Source organism: Phallusia mammillata, chromosome 2 (genome assembly GCF_965637545.1).
Source record: "Phallusia mammillata chromosome 2, kaPhaMamm4.hap1.1, whole genome shotgun sequence".
NCBI classification, from domain to species: Eukaryota; Metazoa; Chordata; class Ascidiacea; order Phlebobranchia; family Ascidiidae; genus Phallusia; species Phallusia mammillata.
In genome coordinates, this window is record NC_137253.1 from 18,284,703 (window position 1) to 18,307,207 (window position 22,505).

The 22,505-nt window shown below is 35.0% G+C and overlaps 1 protein-coding gene across 4 annotated transcripts; it reads left to right on the forward strand.

The window, feature by feature from the left end:
- The first annotated feature begins 418 nt into the window (after positions 1–418).
- On the forward strand, positions 419–22,328 carry LOC145213603 (protein PHTF2-like). Of its 4 annotated transcripts, none has more exons than XM_080081961.1 (14): positions 421–610; positions 1,029–1,234; positions 1,296–1,426; positions 3,288–3,394; positions 3,543–3,595; positions 5,059–5,184; positions 5,263–5,403; positions 7,088–7,195; positions 9,747–9,908; positions 13,090–13,176; positions 17,382–17,513; positions 17,579–17,752; positions 21,029–21,106; positions 21,418–22,328. In XM_080081961.1, the coding sequence occupies exons 1-14, from the start codon at positions 586–588 to the stop codon at positions 21,550–21,552; spliced, it is 1,665 nt and encodes a 554-aa protein (XP_079938087.1). In that variant the 5' UTR covers positions 421–585; the 3' UTR covers positions 21,553–22,328. The 4 variants fall into 4 exon arrangements, with proteins under 4 accessions (XP_079938089.1, XP_079938088.1, XP_079938087.1 ...); XM_080081960.1 differs by having other exon boundaries at positions 422–610; positions 3,540–3,595; XM_080081963.1 differs by lacking the exons at positions 17,579–17,752; positions 21,029–21,106; positions 21,418–22,328 and adding an exon at positions 12,577–12,697 and having other exon boundaries at positions 419–610; positions 3,540–3,595; positions 17,382–17,511.
- Positions 22,329–22,505: the final 177 nt, after the last annotated feature.

Here is a 22,505-nt window from a genome sequence, read left to right on the forward strand (position 1 = left end):
GGCCTAGATACTGATGGGTGGAACAAAATCTTTTGCGAATGTTTAATAGCAAATTGTGTGAAAATGCTGACGGTTAGGGTGAGGTGTTCTAAAAAAACAATAACAATAAATGTTAGTTTAAATTAAATCACTGTGCTCTTTTCGACATGGCTACCAAACCGAAATCGCAATCGTAGAAGCCGTGTAGGTCACGTGTCCAAACTGTAATTCAAAACACACCAGCTTCTATCTTCACTCCACTTTTCTCTGGCAGACGACTAACAATGAAGATGAAGTTATGGGAACTTTGTCCTTTTCATATATTCGTATAACCAAACCTTTGAAATGCTATGCATGTCGCGCAATTTTTTTGAACTTTGTCTTTTTAACGCATAAATACATTAAATTTTGTAACTTATCTACACGTTATCAATTTTTGCGGGCCTCGATAGGAAAAAAACGAGGTATCGCATGTGTAACCATATTAAGTTAATTTAGATTGGTGAATATGATTTACAAATCTGGGAAAAGGCAGTGGAGTTGGAGGAAAACAAACAAGGTTTTGTTTCTAATTATGGTGGACAGGAATCTTTGCCTAAAGCTGAAATGATTGATTTGGATTTAGTGAAAGGTATTAAAAAACACTGAGGATTGTTTTTTGTTTCAAATTGTAATGTTTCCTTTGAACTTTAACACATGCCGTTGAAAATATTTGTTCAAAAACAGCGTATGTGATAAGCTGAACAATATTTCCACTGATAAGAAAGTGTTTTTGGCTTATCTCATCCATGATAACAGTAGATATAAGCTATGGTTTCATGATTCCTTATGATTAAATGGATTATTAGTTGGTATGCAGTTTAGTCGTACTGAATTAGAAAACCATAGTATAACCAACAGAGATATGGTAAATAATGAATGAGGTTAAAAATTAAATAGGATGTAAAATATAGAAATTGCAAATATTAAGGAAAACCATCTCTGTAGTTTATTTCTGTTTTCTTTTAAATGGATGCCTTGGTATCAATCCAATGTGTTTTTAATTCTAGGGTCAACATTTAGCAAAAACAAAGCGCAACATCATGTCCTTGCAACTATCTGGTTTGGAATTATTCGACAGCTGTTGTTGCCTGTTTATCATCAATGGTGGATACAGCAAACATCATTTAGGATATTTTTGGTTTACTTTGTAATGTATGTTACACAAGGAATGATCTTGTATTTGTACCTCTATGATAAAGAAGAATTTTTTGAGGTGATTTTATTTAAGTACACAGAAAAACCTGCCAGGAAGATTGCAGAAAATGTTGTTGCAGAAAATTTCAACAAGTGAGGTTCTAGTACCATGTTTACTAATGCAATTAGTTGGATTAATCCATTGCCAGGTAGTGTCCACCCAATTCAAGTTTTCAATTTCTGCATCAAAGTTTTCAAAATCAACTGGAAGGTGATGAAGTTTCCTCATTATTATTAGACTGGTCTTCAGCAGACTGTAAGTCATGTTTAACATAGTAATTAGCTTTTCATAGCTGGAGTAAAAACACATTGCATGATTTGTCCGTAGCCCTATAGGCTGGGACAAGGCTGCCATCGACATGGACCCCAAAGTAAGGACAACAGAAAAATAAATTTTCATCCTGAAAATTAAACAAACATTTTTTTAACAAGTCTTTGCATTTATACAAGCCATGACATATAACAATAATAAATTTTTCTAAAACGTTGCCCTTCAAAAAAGGACAAATCTTAGAAACAAGGACAGTTTGACAACCTTTGGGTCTGAAAAACAATCCCCAATGTGCTGAAAATGTAAGCAGTTGTTTATAGGGTGTTCCTGGTTTGATTTTAGCCTGATCAGCCCTGTGGTTATCTTTACAGCTGATAATATGTGTCCACTAGCAGTTAGACTTAATGGGAAGGTCCTCTGTGTCATGCATGAACCTAGGCAGTATTTTTGGTCATTATAATTGAACTGTTTCATCCGTGATACCATTAGCTAACATGTGCATTTTTAGTTTTGATTTTAGGTATTTCAAATCTTATCAAGTTTCCATACCCTATTGTTTAAAAAGATAACTACATGTCTCTTAACGTAAAAATGATAAATACCATTACCTGTTGATATGTTTCTACTGTGGGGACCAGTGTGGTGTAGAGGTGGAGACCAAGTGAAAATCTATGCAACAACCTGTTATCTGTTGTATATATGGTAAATGTTGTATGTGTCTAGCCTTTAAATCGCATGTAGTTTATATAAATTGGAAATATATAGGAAAGCACCTTTTCTAGTTTGTTTTTTCGAATGATTCCCAAAGTAAAACAACAAAAGCGAAGAACACAACATATCAACCACATTTAATATAACCCTGAAATTTCTAACCTTTGGTCCTGCCAATGAGCTGAGAGTACAGGAAGCAACAAAAAAACAGAACATTATCTTGTTATGTGACACAGCATTGCAGACATTAGACAACTTGCCACTCCTTTGCACATTTGTGCCACCATCATTAAGATAATAGTCCTTTTTTCATTCTGTACCTTCGCTCTCTATGGTACTCTTGTTTATCTGAAAGAGATTTAGTGCCCACTGTAAAAAAGAGATTTATGTGATTATTCTACTGAAGAGTAAAATTGCAAGAGAACGTCTCAGTCATTGGAATTTGACACAGTGTAAAGGTAAAACACCAACTTATGGGAATGTTGTAATATACATGCAGTCATTACACAACATTTTTGGTTGTAGTTGTAGTTCGAAAATTTAGAAAACTAGAATCAAACTCAGAAAATTTGTAACCAGCTCCACAAACCTGCTTTACACTCCATCTATTTTTTCTAATTTTATGAAGAAACAATAGATGGTTGACCTTATAGGGCCCTTCTGGCAGTTGAATTTTTGTACCCACATTTCAAACATCGAAAGGTGCTATGCGCATTCTGTGTTAATTGTCCTGATGAAGGTGACTTGTATAAGATCAGCCAAAGAATACAATTGCCAGAAGATATCTAGGTTGATGTCATGCCTGGGAGCAACAGCTTATATATAATATATATGTATATATTGATTACTGACGTCCCATAGAAATAACTTTCTGGTTAATTTCAATTTTTGTTCAAAACCCATGTATTTACCTGTATTATGCAATAAACTGTACAATCTTGTTGACAAATGATGAGCAACAGTTTGGTATTTATGGTCCCAATGCAATTTAATGGATGCTCTTAACCAGTGTGTGTATAACTGGGTTCATATTAACAATAAAAAAATAAACAATTGTCCATGCTTTTAATACAATGAGTTGTTATTACAGAACTTTGTCTTCTGCTCTTTTGGAACCAGTGAACAGTGAGTGTTTTGAACAAACACTGACATATGTGAAGGCTAGTGTTGCAAATAAAGTAAACCAATTGAATACAGGTAAGACCATGACATATAAAAACAACCTGGGGGTGTAGGACATATGTGAACAAACATATTATTCACTAAAGGTAAGGCAGTTTATCAATCTCTGTTTGGCAAATTTGTCAAAGCATAAGCTCATGCCACATCTTGATTCTTATAGCAGGAGTAACAACCTCTGCAGATCAAACGAAATCATCAAAACTAGTCCAGAAACAAGTAAGTACAAACACATCTCTTCAGAGGTGAAAATCATGGTACCATGTTACTATGGAATGAAATGTAGAAGTGTCATATCACATTATTTTGATGATAATTATGGGTCCCCTTCCCTGAAGGGGACGCATCTTGATTTCACTATGTTTTTTTTCTTTTTCCTCCTGTGAAGTTTGTCCATGCACTTTTGGCATGAAATCTTCGGTGGATTTGGATGAAACTTTCACAGATGCTAGATATGGTCATGTAGATGTGCCATCTGCTTCGTTTGACTTGATAACCCCAGTATTTACCTCGCTAGCCGCAAAAATGTAAAACGTTTTTGTATGTTGCTGCGCACCACAAACGAAAGATTTCTCTGGTGTAATAGTGTTATAAAGGTAACAGAACATATGTTACTTATGTTTATGCATTGTTTGGTGGACGTTTTCGCAATAAGGGGTGTTAACAGCCTTATGACATCAGAAACGTTAACGAATGCTGAAACACACCTCTAGTGGTCAAAAATTTAAACATTGGCCGATTTGGATAAAATTTTGCATGATTGTTGATTAGGTTATTGTGGTTTAGTATTTTATACTTTTAGGTGTAGAACCCCATCAGTTACCCCACTAACTCCTTTAAATGGGTAAGATTTTTAAACAGTGTCGGAATTAAATGAAATTTGGACAACTTGTAAAGTTTGTTATTTATAGGAGCTGTTTGTTGTGTTTATCCCCATAGCCCCAATATTTACCCCTCTAGCCCCCTAAAATGGGTAAGTTTTTTTAAAACAGTGTCGGAATTGGCTTAGCTTGTAGAATGTTTAATTTTTTGCTGTTTGCTGGTTTACCCTATAGCCCCCCATTTACCCCTAAAATGGGTGAAATTTGTAAACAATGTCGAAATTGGAGGAAATTTGGACAGCTAGTAGATTATGCCATTTTTAGGTGTCAATTGTTAAGTTTAACCCTACAAGTCCAACCTTTAATACACTAGCCCCCTAAAATGGTTCATTTTTTATGTCTTGTAGAATTTGCTATTTATTGGTGTCGATTGCTGTGTTGTTTATTTTGCCACTATTTACACCTTCTTTACTATAAAATAAACTTTAAATAGGACAAACTTCAAACAATGTCTGAATTAAATCAGATTTGCATAGTTTGTTCTTTTAATAGCATGATTATTTAAGCCCAGTACTGATAACTGTTTTTTTACAACACCAAAATTACTGATGGTTATCTCTAGAAATGTGTTGTTTTTAATTTTGCATGTGTGGGGGACCCATGAGTTTCTACCTGCAGAAACAAATAAGATTATGAAAGACGATGGATAATATGGGACCCATATAAAATAAGTGTAGGGAATATTAACGTTTCAAAATAGGTTATAGTGTATATGCAATGGCAAAATGTGCTAAGCCACCCTTCTAGTTTTTTATTTACCAATCAAGTTCAAAATCAATTTTGTTAGTTTTCTATTTGTAGGGTTGTAGTATTTCTCGAGATAGCCAGTTTTGGGAAGATAGTCATGAGTATGAGTATATAAGTGATTCTGATGCTTCAAGTGATGAGTCATGCGTGGAAAATTTAGCTGAGCAGCCAACCGAAACTGTAAGAAAGTATATTTTTACAGATTTTTGTCAGTCAAATGAGATAATATTATAAAAAGTTTTTATTATATTTAACAAGGTATCAGCATCTAATTTGCTGCCTGGAAGTGCTTCAATGAACACTGGTGTAAATAGAATCCATGTTCGTATTTGGGAAAATGAGACATGGCAAAAAGTAGATATTTCTTTGGTTGGTATTGGAAGTCTGATAATGAAAAAGGTAATCTACTACGCGTTTGTCAAATTTGTACAAAATGTTTTGAACTTGCACTTGTCATACAGAGGCATCTGAAGCTCTGAACTGTCACTAGGGTCAACCTATTATGGGCGGGGCTGATGATATCTGTGCCAAAATTTAGTGTTTCAAAGATTATTGGCAAATGTCATTTTTTATATAAACTGGGTAAACCATTCTCTGAATTTGCTTATTATGGGTCCCCTTCCCTGAAGGGGACGCATCTTGATTTCACTCTGTTTTTTTCTGTTTTTTTTCTTCTTTTTTTCTTTTTTTTTCTTTTTTCTGCCGAAATTTGTCCATGCACTTTTGGCATGAAATCTTTGGTGGATGTGGATAAAACTTTCACAGATGGTAGATATAGTTATGTAGATGTGCCATCTGCTTCGCTTGACTTGATAACCCCAATATTTACCCCGCTAGCCCCCAAAATGTAAAACGTTTTTGAAAGTTGCTGCGCACCACAAACGAAAGATTCAGGTCAGAAATACAAGCCCTAATGTGCTGAAATTTTAAACATTTGTTTGCAGCGGGTTACTTGTTTAGTGTTTAAAGATTTGGCTTTATCAGCCAAATGTTTACCTTTACAGCCAATAATTTGTATACACTGGAAAGCCAAAGCAAGTAATTCACTGGATTCACTGGTTTAATTGTGGCGATTTAATGCATAGCGGTAGATCACTGCCTGACCCATGAACGGGCATTTTACGAGGCAGTCTTTTTGATGAATATTAAGTGAGCACGCATATTTTTAGTTGTAGCGAAGGTTTTATATGTTAGAAGTGATTAAAACCAAGTCAGGCAAACATTGTTGATTATCATCAGGTTGAAAACTGGATGGTTTAAAACGCAATAAAGAGTCATTGTCAGCTTATATCCTGTTTCCATGGCCGTTGACTTTTAAAAGTCTGATCGGACTTTCTCGCGAGGCGTCCGATCGGACTGAAATAGCGGAAAAGTCCGATCGGACCAACGGCCATGGAAACGGGATATTAGACACTGTACGAAGAGGTCATTGAAGGTCAACTTAGGTATCGCTAAACACAGTATAGAATGATTTTTGCAAAACGTAACTTGTTTATTTTTGACACATGTACTCCAGAAACAATTTGTGAGTTATATATAAATTAGGGAAAACGTTGTTTTTGAACACCATGGACTGGGTTCTATTGAAAACTGTGTCAAAAGGTCATTAAACAGTTGTTCGGTGACCGCATGCATATCAAGGTATAACCCAGGGCATGTATTCTCAGATTGGGAGTATTTTATGTTCTTTTTTTACTACTTTTGTAAATATATGACAACATAATGTAAACAGGATATGGTCAAAACCTTTTGAAGTTTGGGTTGATGCTTTCTACCATTTTGTGCTTCTAAAAAAAAATCTAAAAAATAAGTATGTGGGGACCCATTCGTTTTTGCTTGCAAAAACAATCATGTGTGTAGATCAAATGTTGTGTATCGTTAATTTATAAATAGGGTACACCAAATATAAAATGGAAATATATAGGAAAGCCACCTTTCTAGTTTGTTTGGAGTTTGTCAATTGCTTTGTTTGATTTGAGTACCTGATGCTAAACTGCTTTGATATAAAGTGATTAAATTACAATTTTTTGGGGCAAATATACTCTGACATCTAACTTACAAAAGAAAAAAATATTTTAAACAGGTTCATATGAAACTATCCAACAATCTGGATCAATATTACTTCATTTCATTTTTATTTGTTTTGTTGATATCTATTCTTCCACTGCTGTACCAAGTTGTAAATTGTGAGGTTAGCATTTAACTATGTAAATTATAAATATTTTTCAAGTTTCTTTTCAGTGGTTTTAATAAATACACTAAAATAGGTGCCACAAATCTAGATGTAACCTAGATCATTCATACAGGCCCCTAATAGTGCTTGGATTGGTTAAATAAAGCATGGAACCCTTTGTAAAATTATTTTGTTAAGTCTCAATACATTGATGTGCCAATTTTTGCCCTATAATTTACAGCCGTGCCAACGTTTGATAAACTTTGACTTAGACATATGCTTCGCAAAGAATTAAATTTAGTTACGCTTCAAAACTATGTTCATTAAGTATTTCATGATTGACAAAAACTGCTTTACTAGCATTTGTCTTTTGCCAGTCTTTGAAGGTGTAGTAGCGATTCTCATTACTGCATCTAAGTCCGTCAGTTGGTTGGCTGCGTATTTTGGATTTATTGAGTTTCATTACAGAAAATCCTGGTTTGCATCTGTATTTTGGCGCCTGTTTTACCCTGAAAATGCCAGTTAGGGCTAGGAACTTCAAATTATGTAACGTTTGTATATTCGTTGATAAATTGGCTGCATATACCAAAGCCTCTTTACTAGTTTTACTATAGGAATTGCTCGATTTGTTTTTCGGATAAGGTTATGGAAATTTGTTTTTTTTTCTTGAAAAGTTTTGGAGAAGTCATGGAATTTATAAACGAAAATTGCGTGGGAACCCTGTAAAGAGCAACAAAGCGTTCCAACACCTTTCCTTGACTTAACCATCGTAGCGCCAAGTAATATATGACAGGGCTTCCCAAACGTTTTTATAGCGACCCCTTTTAATCTCTTAAAATTTTCCGCGACCCTTCACGGATAATATGATAAACAGTGCAAAAAAATATGTTTGTTGTTTTTATTGAAACGCCCTATTCAAGCGAAAACTAAAAACAACCTACCGGTACTCGAAATCTACTACTTTACATGTTTAAACTCCGACACCTTTTACGTGCTTTAGCCTTTTTGTCACATTGTTTTGGAAATATGCACTTGTCACAATTTCTTCGTGTGGTTTGGACGTTTGCTGTGCATCGAGAACTTACGCACGTATGTTTGCCGAGGATTTGCCGAATCAGCAATTTTAACAACGATTTAGGTTTTAAGTAATTTGTTAGGGCAGAAAATAAAAGTAAAAGCAAATCATGTATTGTTGACGCCTAAACTGAGGTCACGTTGGACCAAGTTTAGGCTGTTGCAGTGCTTTGCAAACGGATATTAAACACTGCTTAGAAATCAGAAATTTATTACCTATTTTTTTTAGAAAAAGTTATTGCGCCAAACAATACGTTAGTCTATAACTCTATATGTCATGTTTATGTTGCATTAAAATGCCTGTGTATTTCAAAACAATTGCAATTGTTGCGTTTCAACTCACATCTGTCAGATCAATGCCGTCACTACAAACTCGTTTGTGCTTAGCCGGAAACGTTTTAAAACTGACGTAACTTGAACAAAGATGCTATTGTGAGGCACACCACCCAAAGGCACACCCCCCAAAGGCACACCCCCGTACTTTACGCCGGTCAATGGAGTACTTTCTGCAAAATTGGTACAGCTCTCTGCGACCCCCAGTTTGGGAAGCCCTGATATATGACATCTTTATACTGTGCAATTACTTCTTCAAGAAACGATTGAAATTGCCAGTGTTTTAAAACTTTTGCTCAGATGTATGGGTTTTCTTTCCTTGAAGAGGACACATCTTGATTTTACTTGATTTGTTTTTATTATTTTTTTTCTGCCCTGCAGTTTGTCAACCTTTTTTGCCATGAAATGTTTTGATGGATTTGGATAAAACTTTCGCAGATGGTAGATATAGTTATGTAGATGTGCCATCTGCTTCGTTTGTCATAGTAACCCCAGTATTTACCCCACTAGACTCCAAAGTGTAAAATGTTGTTGGTGCGCACTGTAAATGATACGTTTTTGTGGTGTTAAAAAACCAACCAGACATATGTTACTTATGTTTGTGGGTTGTTTGGTGGATGTTATTGTTATTTGTATAATTTTTAATCTTTTGTAGAAGTCCTTGGAATTGTGCTGTGTTATAACTGTCCAAGTAAAATGCACAAAAAAATGCTGGAGTTAACCACCTGTAGCAACATGTAGCGACAATTTCGTTTGGTGACCTCTGCACTAACTATATTTAAGCTCGCTAGTAATCCTAAACTTCACACATTTCACTCGATTTTCACTTGATATTCAGTGATTTTTTGGTAAAAGATAAAATTTTTGGTAAAAGATAAAAATTACCTTGAAGGAATTGCTTGAAATTTTGCATTGATGTGCCACCGAAACACCAAAAATAGCATTACAAAAAGTTTTGGTCAGTAATAATGTTACCGGATTGAAACAGCTCACATTCAACCTCTTATCAAATAAATTTGGCAAAGAACCATATTTGTAAAATACATTTTAAGGTAAGCCAAGCTAACCAAGCATTTGTATTGAACATAAATAATGGTTGAATTTTTTCAAGTACTAAACAGTGTGTCTTTTTTTGCTCTGAAGCAGTTTGTTTCCAATTTAGGGACATCTCCTTCACACCATTTATAAAAATATGATTCTGGATGTTTGGAACAAAGAGAAAGTGTCATTTATCACAATTATTTTGGGAACATTTATACAAAGATTTGTGTTTAGTTTTGTTCTTTTTGTAATGCTTTGTGCAGCTCAGAGAACATACCAAAAGGTAAAATATATGTATGTATCAGCAGGCATGTCTGGTTCATACAGTTAATTCTGTTTTATTGTACTTCATGTTTTTTTTTTTAAGAACTAGAGTAAAAAGTGATAAGAGAGTGACCATGACATTGCATTAAATGTAGTGTCACAGTGTTTGTGTGGTATGTGTTCTATGATGTAAAACATGTTTGGTCCCATTCCTTTATGAAATTCACACTATAACTGTTGGATTTGACACAAGATTAATTATGGGTCCCCTTCCCTGAAAGGGATGCATCTTGATTTCACTAAGTTTTTTTTTTCTCCAGTGAAGTTTGTCCAGGCACTTCTGGCATGAAATCTTTGGTGAATTTGACTGAAACTTTCACAGATGGTAGATACAGTTATGCAGATGTGCCATCTGTTTCGACTTGATAACTCCAGTATTTACCCAGGTAGACCCCAAAGTGTAAAACGTTTTTGTATGTTGCTGCGCACCACAAACGAAAGATTTCTGTAGTGTAATGGTATAATAAAGGCAATAGAACATATGCTACTTGTGTTTGTGCATTACTTGGTGGACATTTTCACACATTTCAGTGTTGTGTTGACAAATATTGCTAATAACACCTCTAGTGGTCAGAATTTTAAACATTGTCCGATTTGGAAAAATGTTACATGACTGTTGATTGGGTCATTGTAATTTCATATTTTATACTTTTGGGTGTTGAACCCCATCAGTTACCCAACTAACCCCCTAAAATGGGTGAGTATTTAAACGGTGTCGAAAAAATGAAATTTGGACAGCTTGTAGAATTTGTCATTTATTTGTGTCAATTGTTGTATTTAACCCTGTAACCCCAATATTTACCCTTCTAGCCTCCTAAAATAGGTTAATTTTTAAACATTGTCCGAATTGGATGAAATTTGGACAGCTTATAACAGGAGTGGGCTTACCTTTTTAACAGAAGGGCCAGTTAGGAAAATGTAATGCTTACACAAGGGCCACACATCAAATAAACGCTAATTCATATTTTCAGCTTAACCAATGTAACAATTGACTGATCAGCAGCCTACTTGGGCTAAGGCAAATTCACACAGACTGGAGAAGTTGCAGTGGTGCCAGGTTGTTTCTCAAAAACAAACAGTATAACATTGTACTGACTAATGAGCTACTAGAATGCAATGCTGAATAACTCTATCGCAGTTTTGTAAAAGCTGTCTACTTTTCACCTCCCTCGCTCGTTTGATCGTTCTATGTGCCGATGTTGCCAGATACTAAATGCGTTTAAAGTGCGTTGTAACTCCCACACCTCGATTGTGAATTCGGAAATAACTTTGTCTTACAATTCCAATGATGCCTTTCTCATACGGATCGGTTCAGTACAATTTAACAGCCTTGATTCAAAACCAGCTGTTAAACATAACATCTCAGTCAATCTGCGGGCAAAAGTCTGTTACACCTTGACCGTACAAGACAAGTGTATTGTTGCAAAACAATTCTTTACCATAACAATGTGACACAAGTAAAACTTTATAAATGAAGATTGTTTTGTAATAGATGCTTCCTTTTTTAGTTCAACTGTATAATTGTAGTGGTGTAGCCTATGAGTTACATCGCGCTTCAAACAAGAAATTGATAGAGCAAAAGTTCCAACATGATGAACACTCATGTAGACTTATTTGGGGGAAAATAGCTGGAAGAAGATAAAGGGCCGCCAAAAAATGGAAAAGGCGCGCATGTGGTCCACGGGCCGCGCGTTGCCCACCCCTGGCTTGTAGAGTGTGATATTTATAGTTGTTTGTTACGTTCAACCCTGTCGCCCCAATATTTACCCCACCAGCCCCCAAAATGGGTCAATTTTTTTAACAATGTCAGAATTTAATGAAATTTAGATAGCTTGTAGAGTGTGCCATTTATAGGTGTAAAATGTTGTGTTTTACCCTGTTGCCCCAACGTTTACCCAACAAGCCCCCCAAAAAGGGTTCAATTTTTTGAACAATATGGGAATTAAATGAAATTTGGACAGCTTGTAGAGTGTACCATTTATAGGTGTTGATTGTTGTGTTTAACCCTGTAGCCCTATCATTTACTCCCTACAGTTATGTGCTATTCACCATTAATAGGAGCTGATTGTTGTGTTTTAGCCTATTTTCTCACTATTTAACATTTTTTCTCAGATAGACCATAAAATAGAAAAACCTTCAAAAATGTATGAATATTCTAAATTTAAATAGTTCACATAGCATATTTATTTATGCACAGTACTGATCACTGTGTTTGACGTTACAATACCAAACTTTCTCATTGTTATCTTGTGAATTGCATTATAAACACCCAAGGTTATGTAAGACAGTGGATGATGTGGGACCCAATATAAAATAGGTGTAGGAAATATATTAATGTTTCAAAATAGGTTATAGTGTATATGCAAGGGCAATGTGTGCTAAGCCACCCTTCTAGTTTAATAAATGTGAATGCAAAAAGGTGAAAAATGTTGAAAAACAAATTATAAATTTTTTTGTAAAACAAACCTGGCTCATGTAGAATGGTGGCTTGCCGATGTGTTTGCCAAACTAATGCTGACAACTTTAAAGCTATCATATACAATTTTATGCAGTGTATCAATTAAATACAATTTTATGCAGTGTATCAATAATGCATTGTTCTGAGCTTTGCAAAACATTTATTTTAGCCCACAGTCACCTTTTGCCATGCAGTAGACAATAAGCCATGCAAAATGGACAATAAGCCTTCCCCTCTCTCTTCCTTTCGCAGCACCTGGCATTCGTCACTCTGGCTTAACTCTGGTTCGGGTGAGCTGCTTGCTCAATTGGGTTTAAAATTTGTAGTGCACAACTCCAGACACAATTCCATTATGTGTTTGAAAATAATTGATCTATTTTTAGACCAAAATGTTGCAAATAGGCAGAAAAAACAAAACTAAAAATAAATAAAAACTGTATGTATCTGTAATAAAAGGGCATCCATAATACAGAAATGAGAAGAGAGTGAGTATGAAAGGATGTGCTACCAGTTTAAGTACAGTATGACAACTGTATTTGTGTTGTTGTGTGCCATGTTGTGGACTGTTTTTGTGGTGCTAATCGTTTTTAAAACATTTTTGTAGATTTGTGTTCTTTGCAGAAATAATGAATTTCTACAAAAGTGTACAATAGTTTAGTAAAATTCTTTATTTTGCTTCTAGAGACTGTTATTTGCAAAATATTTCTCACACTTAACATCAAGTCGCTGTGCCAGGAAATCTCATCTTCCACATTTTCGGTTGAACAAGGTAACTATTACAGGTTTTCCAAAAGTTTAGTGGCAGTTCAACTTTGAAAGATTACTTTTTACATTTTGAGACTGAGCAAAATAGATCTATAGAATGCATTATGGCAGATATGCAAAATCCAATTTCTAATTTTTGTGATTAGCCATGCTTTTTTCTGAAAAACAACTGAAAACTGTCTAAGCATTTTTTTGTCTTTTAACCAGTTTTGTTTGTTTACACACAGCTTTTGATTTCACTCTGTTTTTTTTCTCCCCTGGTTAAGTTTGTCCATGCACTTTTGGCATGAAATCGTCGGTGATTTGGATAAAATTTGTAATTATGTAGATGTGCCATCTGCTTCTTTTGACTCAAAAGCCTCAGTTATACCCTGCTAGCCCCCAAAGTGTAAAACATTTTTGTATGTTGCTGTACACCACAAACAAAGGTGGTGTATTAGAGTAGGAAAGACAACGTAACATGCATTGCTCTTGTTTGTGCATTGCTTGGTGAAAGTTTTTGCACATGGTAGTCGAGGAGGTGTTAACATCCTTCTGACATCAGAAGCATTAATGAATGCTGTTCAAAACACTTCAAGTGGTCAAAATTTCAAACATTGGCCAAAATGTCTAAAATTTTACAGGACTATTGTTTGGTTCATTGTGGTTTAGTTATGGGAACCCTTCCCTGAAGGGGACACATATTGATTTTACTCAAATTGTTTGTTTGTTTTTTCTTTTTTTTTCTTCCCGAAGTTTGTCCGACTCGTTTTTCCATCAAATGTTTGATGGATTTGGCTGAAATTTACACAGATGGTAGATATAGTTATGTAGATGTGCATCCCACTTTGTTTTTGTTGATAACCCCAGTATTTACCCCGCTAGCCCCCTAAAATGGGTTATTTTCTTTCCAAAGATTGTCTGACTCATTTTTCTATCAAATGTTTGTTGGATGTGGCTGAAACTTATACAGATGGTAGATAAAGTTATGTAGATGTGCTTCCCACTTTGTTTGTCCAAATAACCCTAGTATTTACCCCGCTAGCCCCCTAAAATGGGTGAGTTTGTAAACAGTGTCAGAATTGGCTGAAATTTGGATAGCTTAGTAGAGCATGCCATTTATAGTTGTCGATTGTTGTGTTCAACCATGTAGCCCTAACATTTACCCCACAAGCCCCCAAAGTGTAAAACGTATTTGTATGTTATTGGACACCACAAATGAAAGATTTCTGTTGCTCAATAGTGTTACAAGGGCAAGCAGTTGTATGTTACTCGTTTGTGACTTTGTGGATTGCTTGATGAACATTTTTGTGCCATGGCAGTTAGGGGGTTGTTGCCCTATGACGTCAGAAACATTAACGGTTGTTGCTCAAAACACCTCTAGTGGTTGACATTTTAAACATTGGCGGATTTGGCTGAAATTTTGCAGTACTATTGATTGATTCATTGAGGTTTCCTATTTTTTTGTTTGTGTGTCGGACCCCATTAGTTACCCTACTAGCCCCCTAAAATGGGTCAGTTTTCTAAACAGTGTCGGGATTGGATAAAATTTGGGTAGTATGTGGACTATGCTATTTGTAGGTTTTAATTGATGTGTTTTACCTTTTAGGAATTTAGCCCCAACATTTAATCAACTAGCCCCCTAAAATAAATGAACTTTTAAAAAACATCCTACCGTAATTTTCCAAGTATAGTGCGCCCCCGTGCATAATACGCACCCTAAAAATGGCACGTCGATGCTGGAAAAAAGCCTGTACCCATGTATAATACGCACCCAAATTTTTACTCTTAAATCCGTAAACGTAAAATTATTTCAGAAAAAAGATCATCTTTTGAAACAACCGGATGTTATTCTGCCGGTCAGTATCACTGCGCATGCGCTCGCAAACTCGATAGCGAAAAATGTTTAGGATTTGTGTAGGGTACATCGTGACAGCAAACGAGATCTTACTGGTTGCGTTCAAGCGGAACCGATCTTAATACTTGCAAAACATTTTTATTTTTAAAACACAAATGAAGTTTAATATGTATCAGATTAAAATACCTAAAAATCAGAATAATTATGGGTCCCCTTCTTTTTTTTTTTTTTTTTTTTTTTTTCTTTTTTTTTCTTCTACCCAAAGTTTGTCCGACTCGTTTTTCCATCAAATCCTTGATGGATTTGGATGAAATTTACACAGATGGTAGATGTAGTTATGTAGATGTGCATCCCATTTTGTTTTTGTTGATAACCCCAGTATTTACCCCGCTAGCCCCCTAAAATGGGTATTTTCCCCTGAAGTTTGTCTGACTCGTTTTTCTATCAAATGCTTGATGGATGTGGCTGAAACTTATACAGATGGTAGATATAGTTATGTAGATGTGCATCCCACTTTGTTTGTCCAAATAACCCTAGTATTTACCCCGCAAGGGGTGAGTTTGTAAACAATGTCAGAATTGACTAAAATTTGGATAGCTTGTAAAGTATGCCAATTATCGTTATTGCGCGATTGCAGTTCGGGGGTTGTTAACAGCCCTTTGACGTCAGAAACATTAACGGTTGTTGCTCAAAACACCTCTAGTGGTTGACATTTTAAATGTTGGCAGATTGGACTGAAATTTTGCAGTACTATTGATTGAGTCATTGTGGTTTCCTACTTTTAAGTTTGTGTGTGTTGAACCTCAATTAGTTATCCTACTAGCCCCCTAAAATGAGTTTTTTAATTTAAATAGTTTGTACTCCATATAGCATATTTAGATATGCACAGTACCAATCACTGTGTTTGTCTTCACAATACCAAACTTACTCATTGTTATCTATTGAATTGCATTATTTTCAACTTTGCATGTGTGGGGACCCATGAGTTTTTGCCTGCAGAAACAACCAAGGTTATAAAAGACGATGGCTAATATGGGACCCAATACAAAATAAGCATAGGAAATATATTTATGTTTTAAAATAGATCATAGTGTATGTGCAAGGGCAATATGTGCTAAGCCACCCTTCTAGTTAAATTCAAACTTATATACAAAATTTTAGTTCGATCCGTTGCATATCGGCAAAGATATCACCCCATTTACGTTGTCGCTAATTGGGCAGTGTGCAGTATTTGACAATAACACACCATCAAGGATTGCACCATCGCATCAAACGATGTGTCGTCAATTATGAATTTTACTGACTAAGTGTGTTGGGCAGGATGGCTAAATGTGATGCGCGATTGACAACAAACAAGAAGAAAGGTCTGATTTCAAGTTTTATTTCGAGGCAGATTTTCTTCAAAAATTGTTGTACCCATGCATAATGCGCACCCTAGATTTTAGGACAATAAATTAATTAAATTTTGCGCATTATACACGGAAAATTATGGTAATTATATGAAATTTTGCAAAGTTTATTAAACATACTAAGTCTTCAAATGTTATGTTTTGCCCTGTAGCACCACAACTTAACCAACTAATTCCCAAAATGGGTGACCCTTTTCGCAATGTTCGAATTGAATGAAAACCAGACAGCTTGTAGAATTTATCTAAATTTATATAGTTTGTACTCTACATAGTATTATTATTTAAGCCCAGTGCCGATCACTGCGTTTTACCTTACAACACTAAACGTTCACATGGTTATCTTGAAAATGAAATGCATTTATCTACAACTTTGCATGTGTGGGGACCCATGAATTTCTGCTTGCAGAAACAACTAAGGTTATGAAAGACAGTAGATGGTATGGGACCCAGTATAAAATAAGCATAGGAAAAATATCAATGTTTTGAAATAGGTTTTAGTGTATATGCAAGGTAACATGTGCTATGCCACCCTTCTAGTTTTTATTAGTTTGGGTGTAGACCCCCAGCAGTCACCCCACTAGCCCCCCTAGAAATGAGTTAACTTTTTAAACAGCATCTGAATTGGATGAAATATGGGCAGTTTATAGAAATCACCATTTTGAGGTGTTGATTAATGTGTTTTTACCTGTAGCCCCTAAGATGGGTGAAATTGGTAAACAATGTCATATAGGATATCATTTGGGTAGCTCATAGATTATGCCATTTTTAGGTTTCGATTGTTAAGTTTTACCTCGAAGCCCCATTATTTACCTCACTAACCTATAAAATGGTTAAATTAAACAAACATTGGCCAGATTTAATGAGCTTTGTATTTTTGTATTTTAAGTTATGATGGTGCACATAATACAGAACCAAAAACACTTCCTCAACTAAGAATTAATTTTCAATATAAAATTTTAACAGGTTCAAAACATCAAAATTTGGTTATCCTTGAGATCATATCTTCGCAGGAGAGGCCCTCAACGCTCTGTTGATGTTATTGTTTCATCTGCATTTTGCTGCTCTGTTTGTTTACTTTGTTTTACAACAATTCAGGTAACAATTCAGGTGTTATTATAGTACACTTTTTTAGGTTTTAATGGGCTTTTACTATTTTCCAGTTAATGAACTCTCCAGAAACATTTATGTCATCAATGCTGTACTGGGATTGTTTGGTGCTATTGCTTGCTTTGGGCATTTTTCTTCTGCATTTTATCACTGTTGGTGCAAAAATTAACAAAAACTACAGCAATGTTTCAGTTATACTAACTGAACAAATGAATTTATACTTTCAAGTATGATTCTACCATATTCAGTTATATTTACTTTTTAGCAAAGTAATGGCTTTGGTTGCATTTTAGCAGACTTACAACAGTAAAAAAATTGTTTCAATTCTTTCCTTATTATGGGTCCCATTTCCTGAAGGGGATGTATATTGATTTCACTCTTTTATTTTCTTATTTTTCTCCCATGAAGTTTGTCCATGCACCTTTGGTGTGAACTCTTTGACGGATTTGGATGGAACTTTCACAGATGGTAGATATGGTCATGTAGATGTGCCATTTGTTTTGTTTGACTCGTTAGCCCAACTTTTTATCCAGTTACCCCCTAAAATGGGTGAATTTTTAAACAACGTCCAAATTGAATGTAATTTGGATAGCTTAAAGAGTTTGCCATTTGTGGGTGTCGATTGTTATGTTTCACCCTGTAGGCCAAATATTAAACCCACTATCCCCCAAATTTTCTAAAGAATGTCAGAATTTAATGAAATTTGGATAGCTCCTAGAGTTTGCCATTTGTTGTGTTTCATCCTGTAGCCCCAATATTTAATCTGCTCGCCCCTCAAATAGATTTTTAAAAAATGTTTGAATTGAATGAAATTTTGCCAGTTTGTTGGTTTTGCCATTTATGGGTATTGATTATTGTGTTTCAGCCTGTGACTGTCTTTTAAAATCAGGCAAACTTATAACAATGTCCGAATGCATATTTATAAACCCTGAAATGCATTATTTATAACCTTGCATGATTGGGGACCAATGAGATCTGCCTGCAGAAACAAACCAAGGTTAAAAAAATATCAATTTAAAATAAGCATCTGATATATATTATTGTTTTAAAACAGGTTAATGTGTATGTGCAATGGCAAAATATGCTAAGCCACCCTTGTAGTTTATTTACTGTATCTCAGACACCCAAGCTGTGGCAAATGATCCCTTTGATTGCACACAGCCAGAAAAGACTGCGACTCAACAATAAACACAGCAGCAACATCTGCGTCAGCTATTTGCCAGTGTTTGCAATACTACATTGATTTTCTAGACATTGGTTTCTGGGCTTACCTGATTTTGTAAAATGCTAGTAGTACAATACAACTTTGGCAAGATGACCTAAAGCAGGGCTACTCAATTAGTTCTGTCAAAGGTCCGGGCACTTCTGTCAGTAATGCAAATGCAACATGTCTTAGCCAATATTGGTCATAGCTAGTGGGAAGAATTGCGGTCCAAGATGAACACATTTGATCACATCGATGTTTATGTCGGTACATTCACACAACGACATACGGAATATATTTTGTCTAGTTTGCAGGATTACTTCATATGGCAATGGTTTTGATAATTGTGTTGTGGAATAATGAACCATTTTCGTCACAGTTTAGCATTCTGACCTCGCATAAGATTTTGGAAAGACTATGGGCCCCTCGCCGCCACCCAAAAATCACTATGTGGACCCCAGTTTTAAAACTGCTCCTATGTATAAATGAGCAAGTAATTAAAACACAATATAGTATATGCAGCCATAATCAAACAATGTCTTGAGGTCCACATCCAATGCCTCAAAGGTCCGGATATGGACCACGGTCCGCCAATTGAGTAGCCCTGACCTAAAGGATCTGGTTGAACAAATGAAACATGTTATCAGTCCTTGTTTTTGTTTTATTTTTTTGTATCCTAATTAGTGTTGTTTAAATTTACACCAACAATAGTTAGTTATCCCAAGTTCTCTAATTTTGACATAGTTGGTTAGTGCAAAGTATTTTCAAGTTTTCTGTGAGGAATTTTTAAATTCAGCTTTTTACCTCCAATGTACAATTTTATGTTTACTAGCTCTTAAACAGAAATGTAAACCCTAACTGACGCATTTAAGAAACAGTCGTTTTTGTTTCTTGAAAAACAGTCGTTTTTGTTCCCTTTCGAGCACTAGTTTCGTTTGTTAGCATGGCATGAATGTGCAAATTTAATGCTCAGGTCAGTTTGTGCAACTGCTCAGCCGAGCACTGAGCTAAAGAAACAGCGATGCTCGGTACGGAGTAATCGGGTTCTGACTCGGTTTGGCCCATCCCTAATACTTACTAAAGTATGAGATTCAGGAGTGTGGTGGTATGTTTTAACAGTTTTTTTATTCTTTTTTTAACTATTATAATAGTGCAAAAAGAACACAGGCAAAAATGTTAAAAGTTTGGGTTGATGTTTTTTACTGCTTTATTTTTGAAATCTAGAAATATTTACATCATATTAATACTATTACTAAATTGCATGTACACTTGTGTGGGATGCATTTGTGTCTTCTGGCAAAAATAACCCTGTTAGTAGGTAAAATGGTGTGATTGACAATATTTAAACTACCTTTCTAGTTAGCAGTTTGTCTTGTTAGTTTGCTGCCATTTACAGATTTTTGCCATATGATTGGATGTTTTTCAACAAACCTATGATGTACATTTTCAGTTTCGAGGCAGGCTTGCATGATTTATTAGTTTCACATAAAAATATTGCATGATACGTTGTTTATATGAGGTAAAGCATTTGTGTTTCAGAGAGACCACATTAAAAGAGTAATGCTTTTTTGACTGCAGATCAACATTTGATTACTACATGCCAACATATATTGCAAAACCTGGTTAATAACAATTTATTCCACCTGTTTCAATTTATCAGTGTTTATTCATATCTTTAAGGTTTTCTAGCAGAAGTTACAACTTTTTTAAAGCTGATATTAGATGTAAATATCCCGACCTGAGCAATGTTGTGTCTGGACTACGTTAACAGTGCCCAACTACATCATGTTTTTTTGTTAACTTTTAATGGAATTAGATGTATTTAAAGTATTCATTTTCTCCATTGTTCTTTTTCACCACTTTATCATGTAAGTTATGTGGACAAGAAGTTTAAATGCCAAGGTTGAGTTTAACATGTTGCTGGTGGGTGGCCATTTGTTTCTCGTTGCACAAACAGTTATGTTGTTCAATGCTGTTTAAAGATAGGTACCTAGTTGAAATATGTTGTAAGTTTGGTAAATAGTATAGAACCATTATATAGAATGTAGCTTGGATAAATAGCCAATATATTGAAAAGGTGCTTTCCTTGTTTTTGTGTAAAAAGGTGGGGCCTCTATTGAGGTAACAAATGTATACTAATCAAATTGCGTAACATCGTAAATGATTCGGTCGATTCGGTCAAATTTATTTTGCAAAACTGCCAAATATTCCGTTGCGGCCGAACCCAAATTAAGTAGATTCGGTACATCTCTTTGAGTACCTAGTGGATTTTGTGCAAAACAATTGTTTTGTTTTATAGATGGACAAAACCCCCCTTAAAAAGGAACAACTGCAACTGGTTAATAGTGTCTTAACAAATGCTACAAAACTTATTAAGGTCAGTATAAAAAAAGATGAAGCGATGTAACTTTGAGGTGATAATACTTTATTTATTTGTTTTAACTTGTTTTACATCATTTCCTGGATTAATTAATTTTGTGTGTGCATTAATATTTTTATTTATTCACATGAATTTGCTTGCATGTTGCCATTTTATTGTTGCTGTTTACATGCTATATTGTTTATACAAGGCAGATTTCAACAAATTTGTATGTGATTGATTACAAGATGCCATATCACAGATAAAAGATGGTCTAGTTGATTAAAAGTGTTTAAACAGGTACTAACTCACCACACTTTCATTTGAAGGAAATTGAAACCCCATACAGCCTTTATGGACTTGCAATGAATCCTTTGTTATACAACATTACACGAGTGATTATATTGTCTGCCTTCTCTGGAGTTATGAGTGAGATGCTGGGTTTTAAATTAAAGTTAAGTTGACTGTTTTAAATAAATAACATCTAAAACGATATTTAACCTTCAGTCTATTGCAATGGTTTCCAAAATGGGGCAAATGCCCCGATTGGGGCAATCTGGTGTTTAGGGGCAGGCAATTGGGGTCTTGCTCAAAACATGAACTGTCGTTTGTCTATTTCTTTTTTCTTATTAACAGAAGGGCAAAGAAGGTTGGCTGTTTTTCTGAAACATTAACTGCACACAAAAGTGCAAATAAATGCAACAACCCATGTTCCTGCATGATGTGCTAAATATGCGGTGTCATGAACAATGTAAAACTTAGACATAAATATAACCAAGTATTGATCATGATTAATACTTTACATTATGCCAGGCAGCAATAGCCTATTAGACATAAATATTTCAACAGGTTTGGAAAATCAAAGCATAATAGAGAAAGTTTGAGCTCAATCAAGATACTCAAATCAGCTTATCACCAACTTGTGCCATATTTTTCCTGTACTTTGGATTGTAAAGTATATTGAAGAAAGTATTTATGATATACAAACTTATTTTTTTGCATTGTAATATTTGTTCAACCTTTTATGTAGTTTAGCAGTGTTGGTTTTGTGCCGCTGTATGCGTGTAAATGTGTGTGGACATAAGACTCCATAAACAAACACTCCTTAATTACATACAACACGAGAAAATCAAATTTATTCAAATTGGTCTGTGATGTAAGAAACTTGCCTTTGTCTAATGCTACAGTGTATGTGTATTCCCTGCAAAACTATGTAAAGTAATTCGTGTATGTTGTTGTGGTAGAAGGAAATATTTTCGGAAATACTCAAGCTTTTGTTTGCTGGTGTATGCTGAAATCGGCTTTACAGAGATGCATCACATACACCATTTACTATATTTATAATGGATATATATTTGGAACCTACATTTTATCGGGTCCCTATCTTTTTCCTGGCACTTCATAAAATAATTGTTTC

Coding starts and splice junctions, on each gene's coding strand:
- LOC145213603 (XM_080081960.1), top strand. CDS start 586: ATGATTGATTTGGATTTAGTGAAAG. Junction 611..1,028: donor TGATTTGGATTTAGTGAAAG/GTATTAAAAAAC, acceptor TTTTAATTCTAG/GGTCAACATTTAGCAAAAAC. Junction 7,196..9,746: donor ACCAAGTTGTAAATTGTGAG/GTTAGCATTTAA, acceptor TTTCCAATTTAG/GGACATCTCCTTCACACCAT.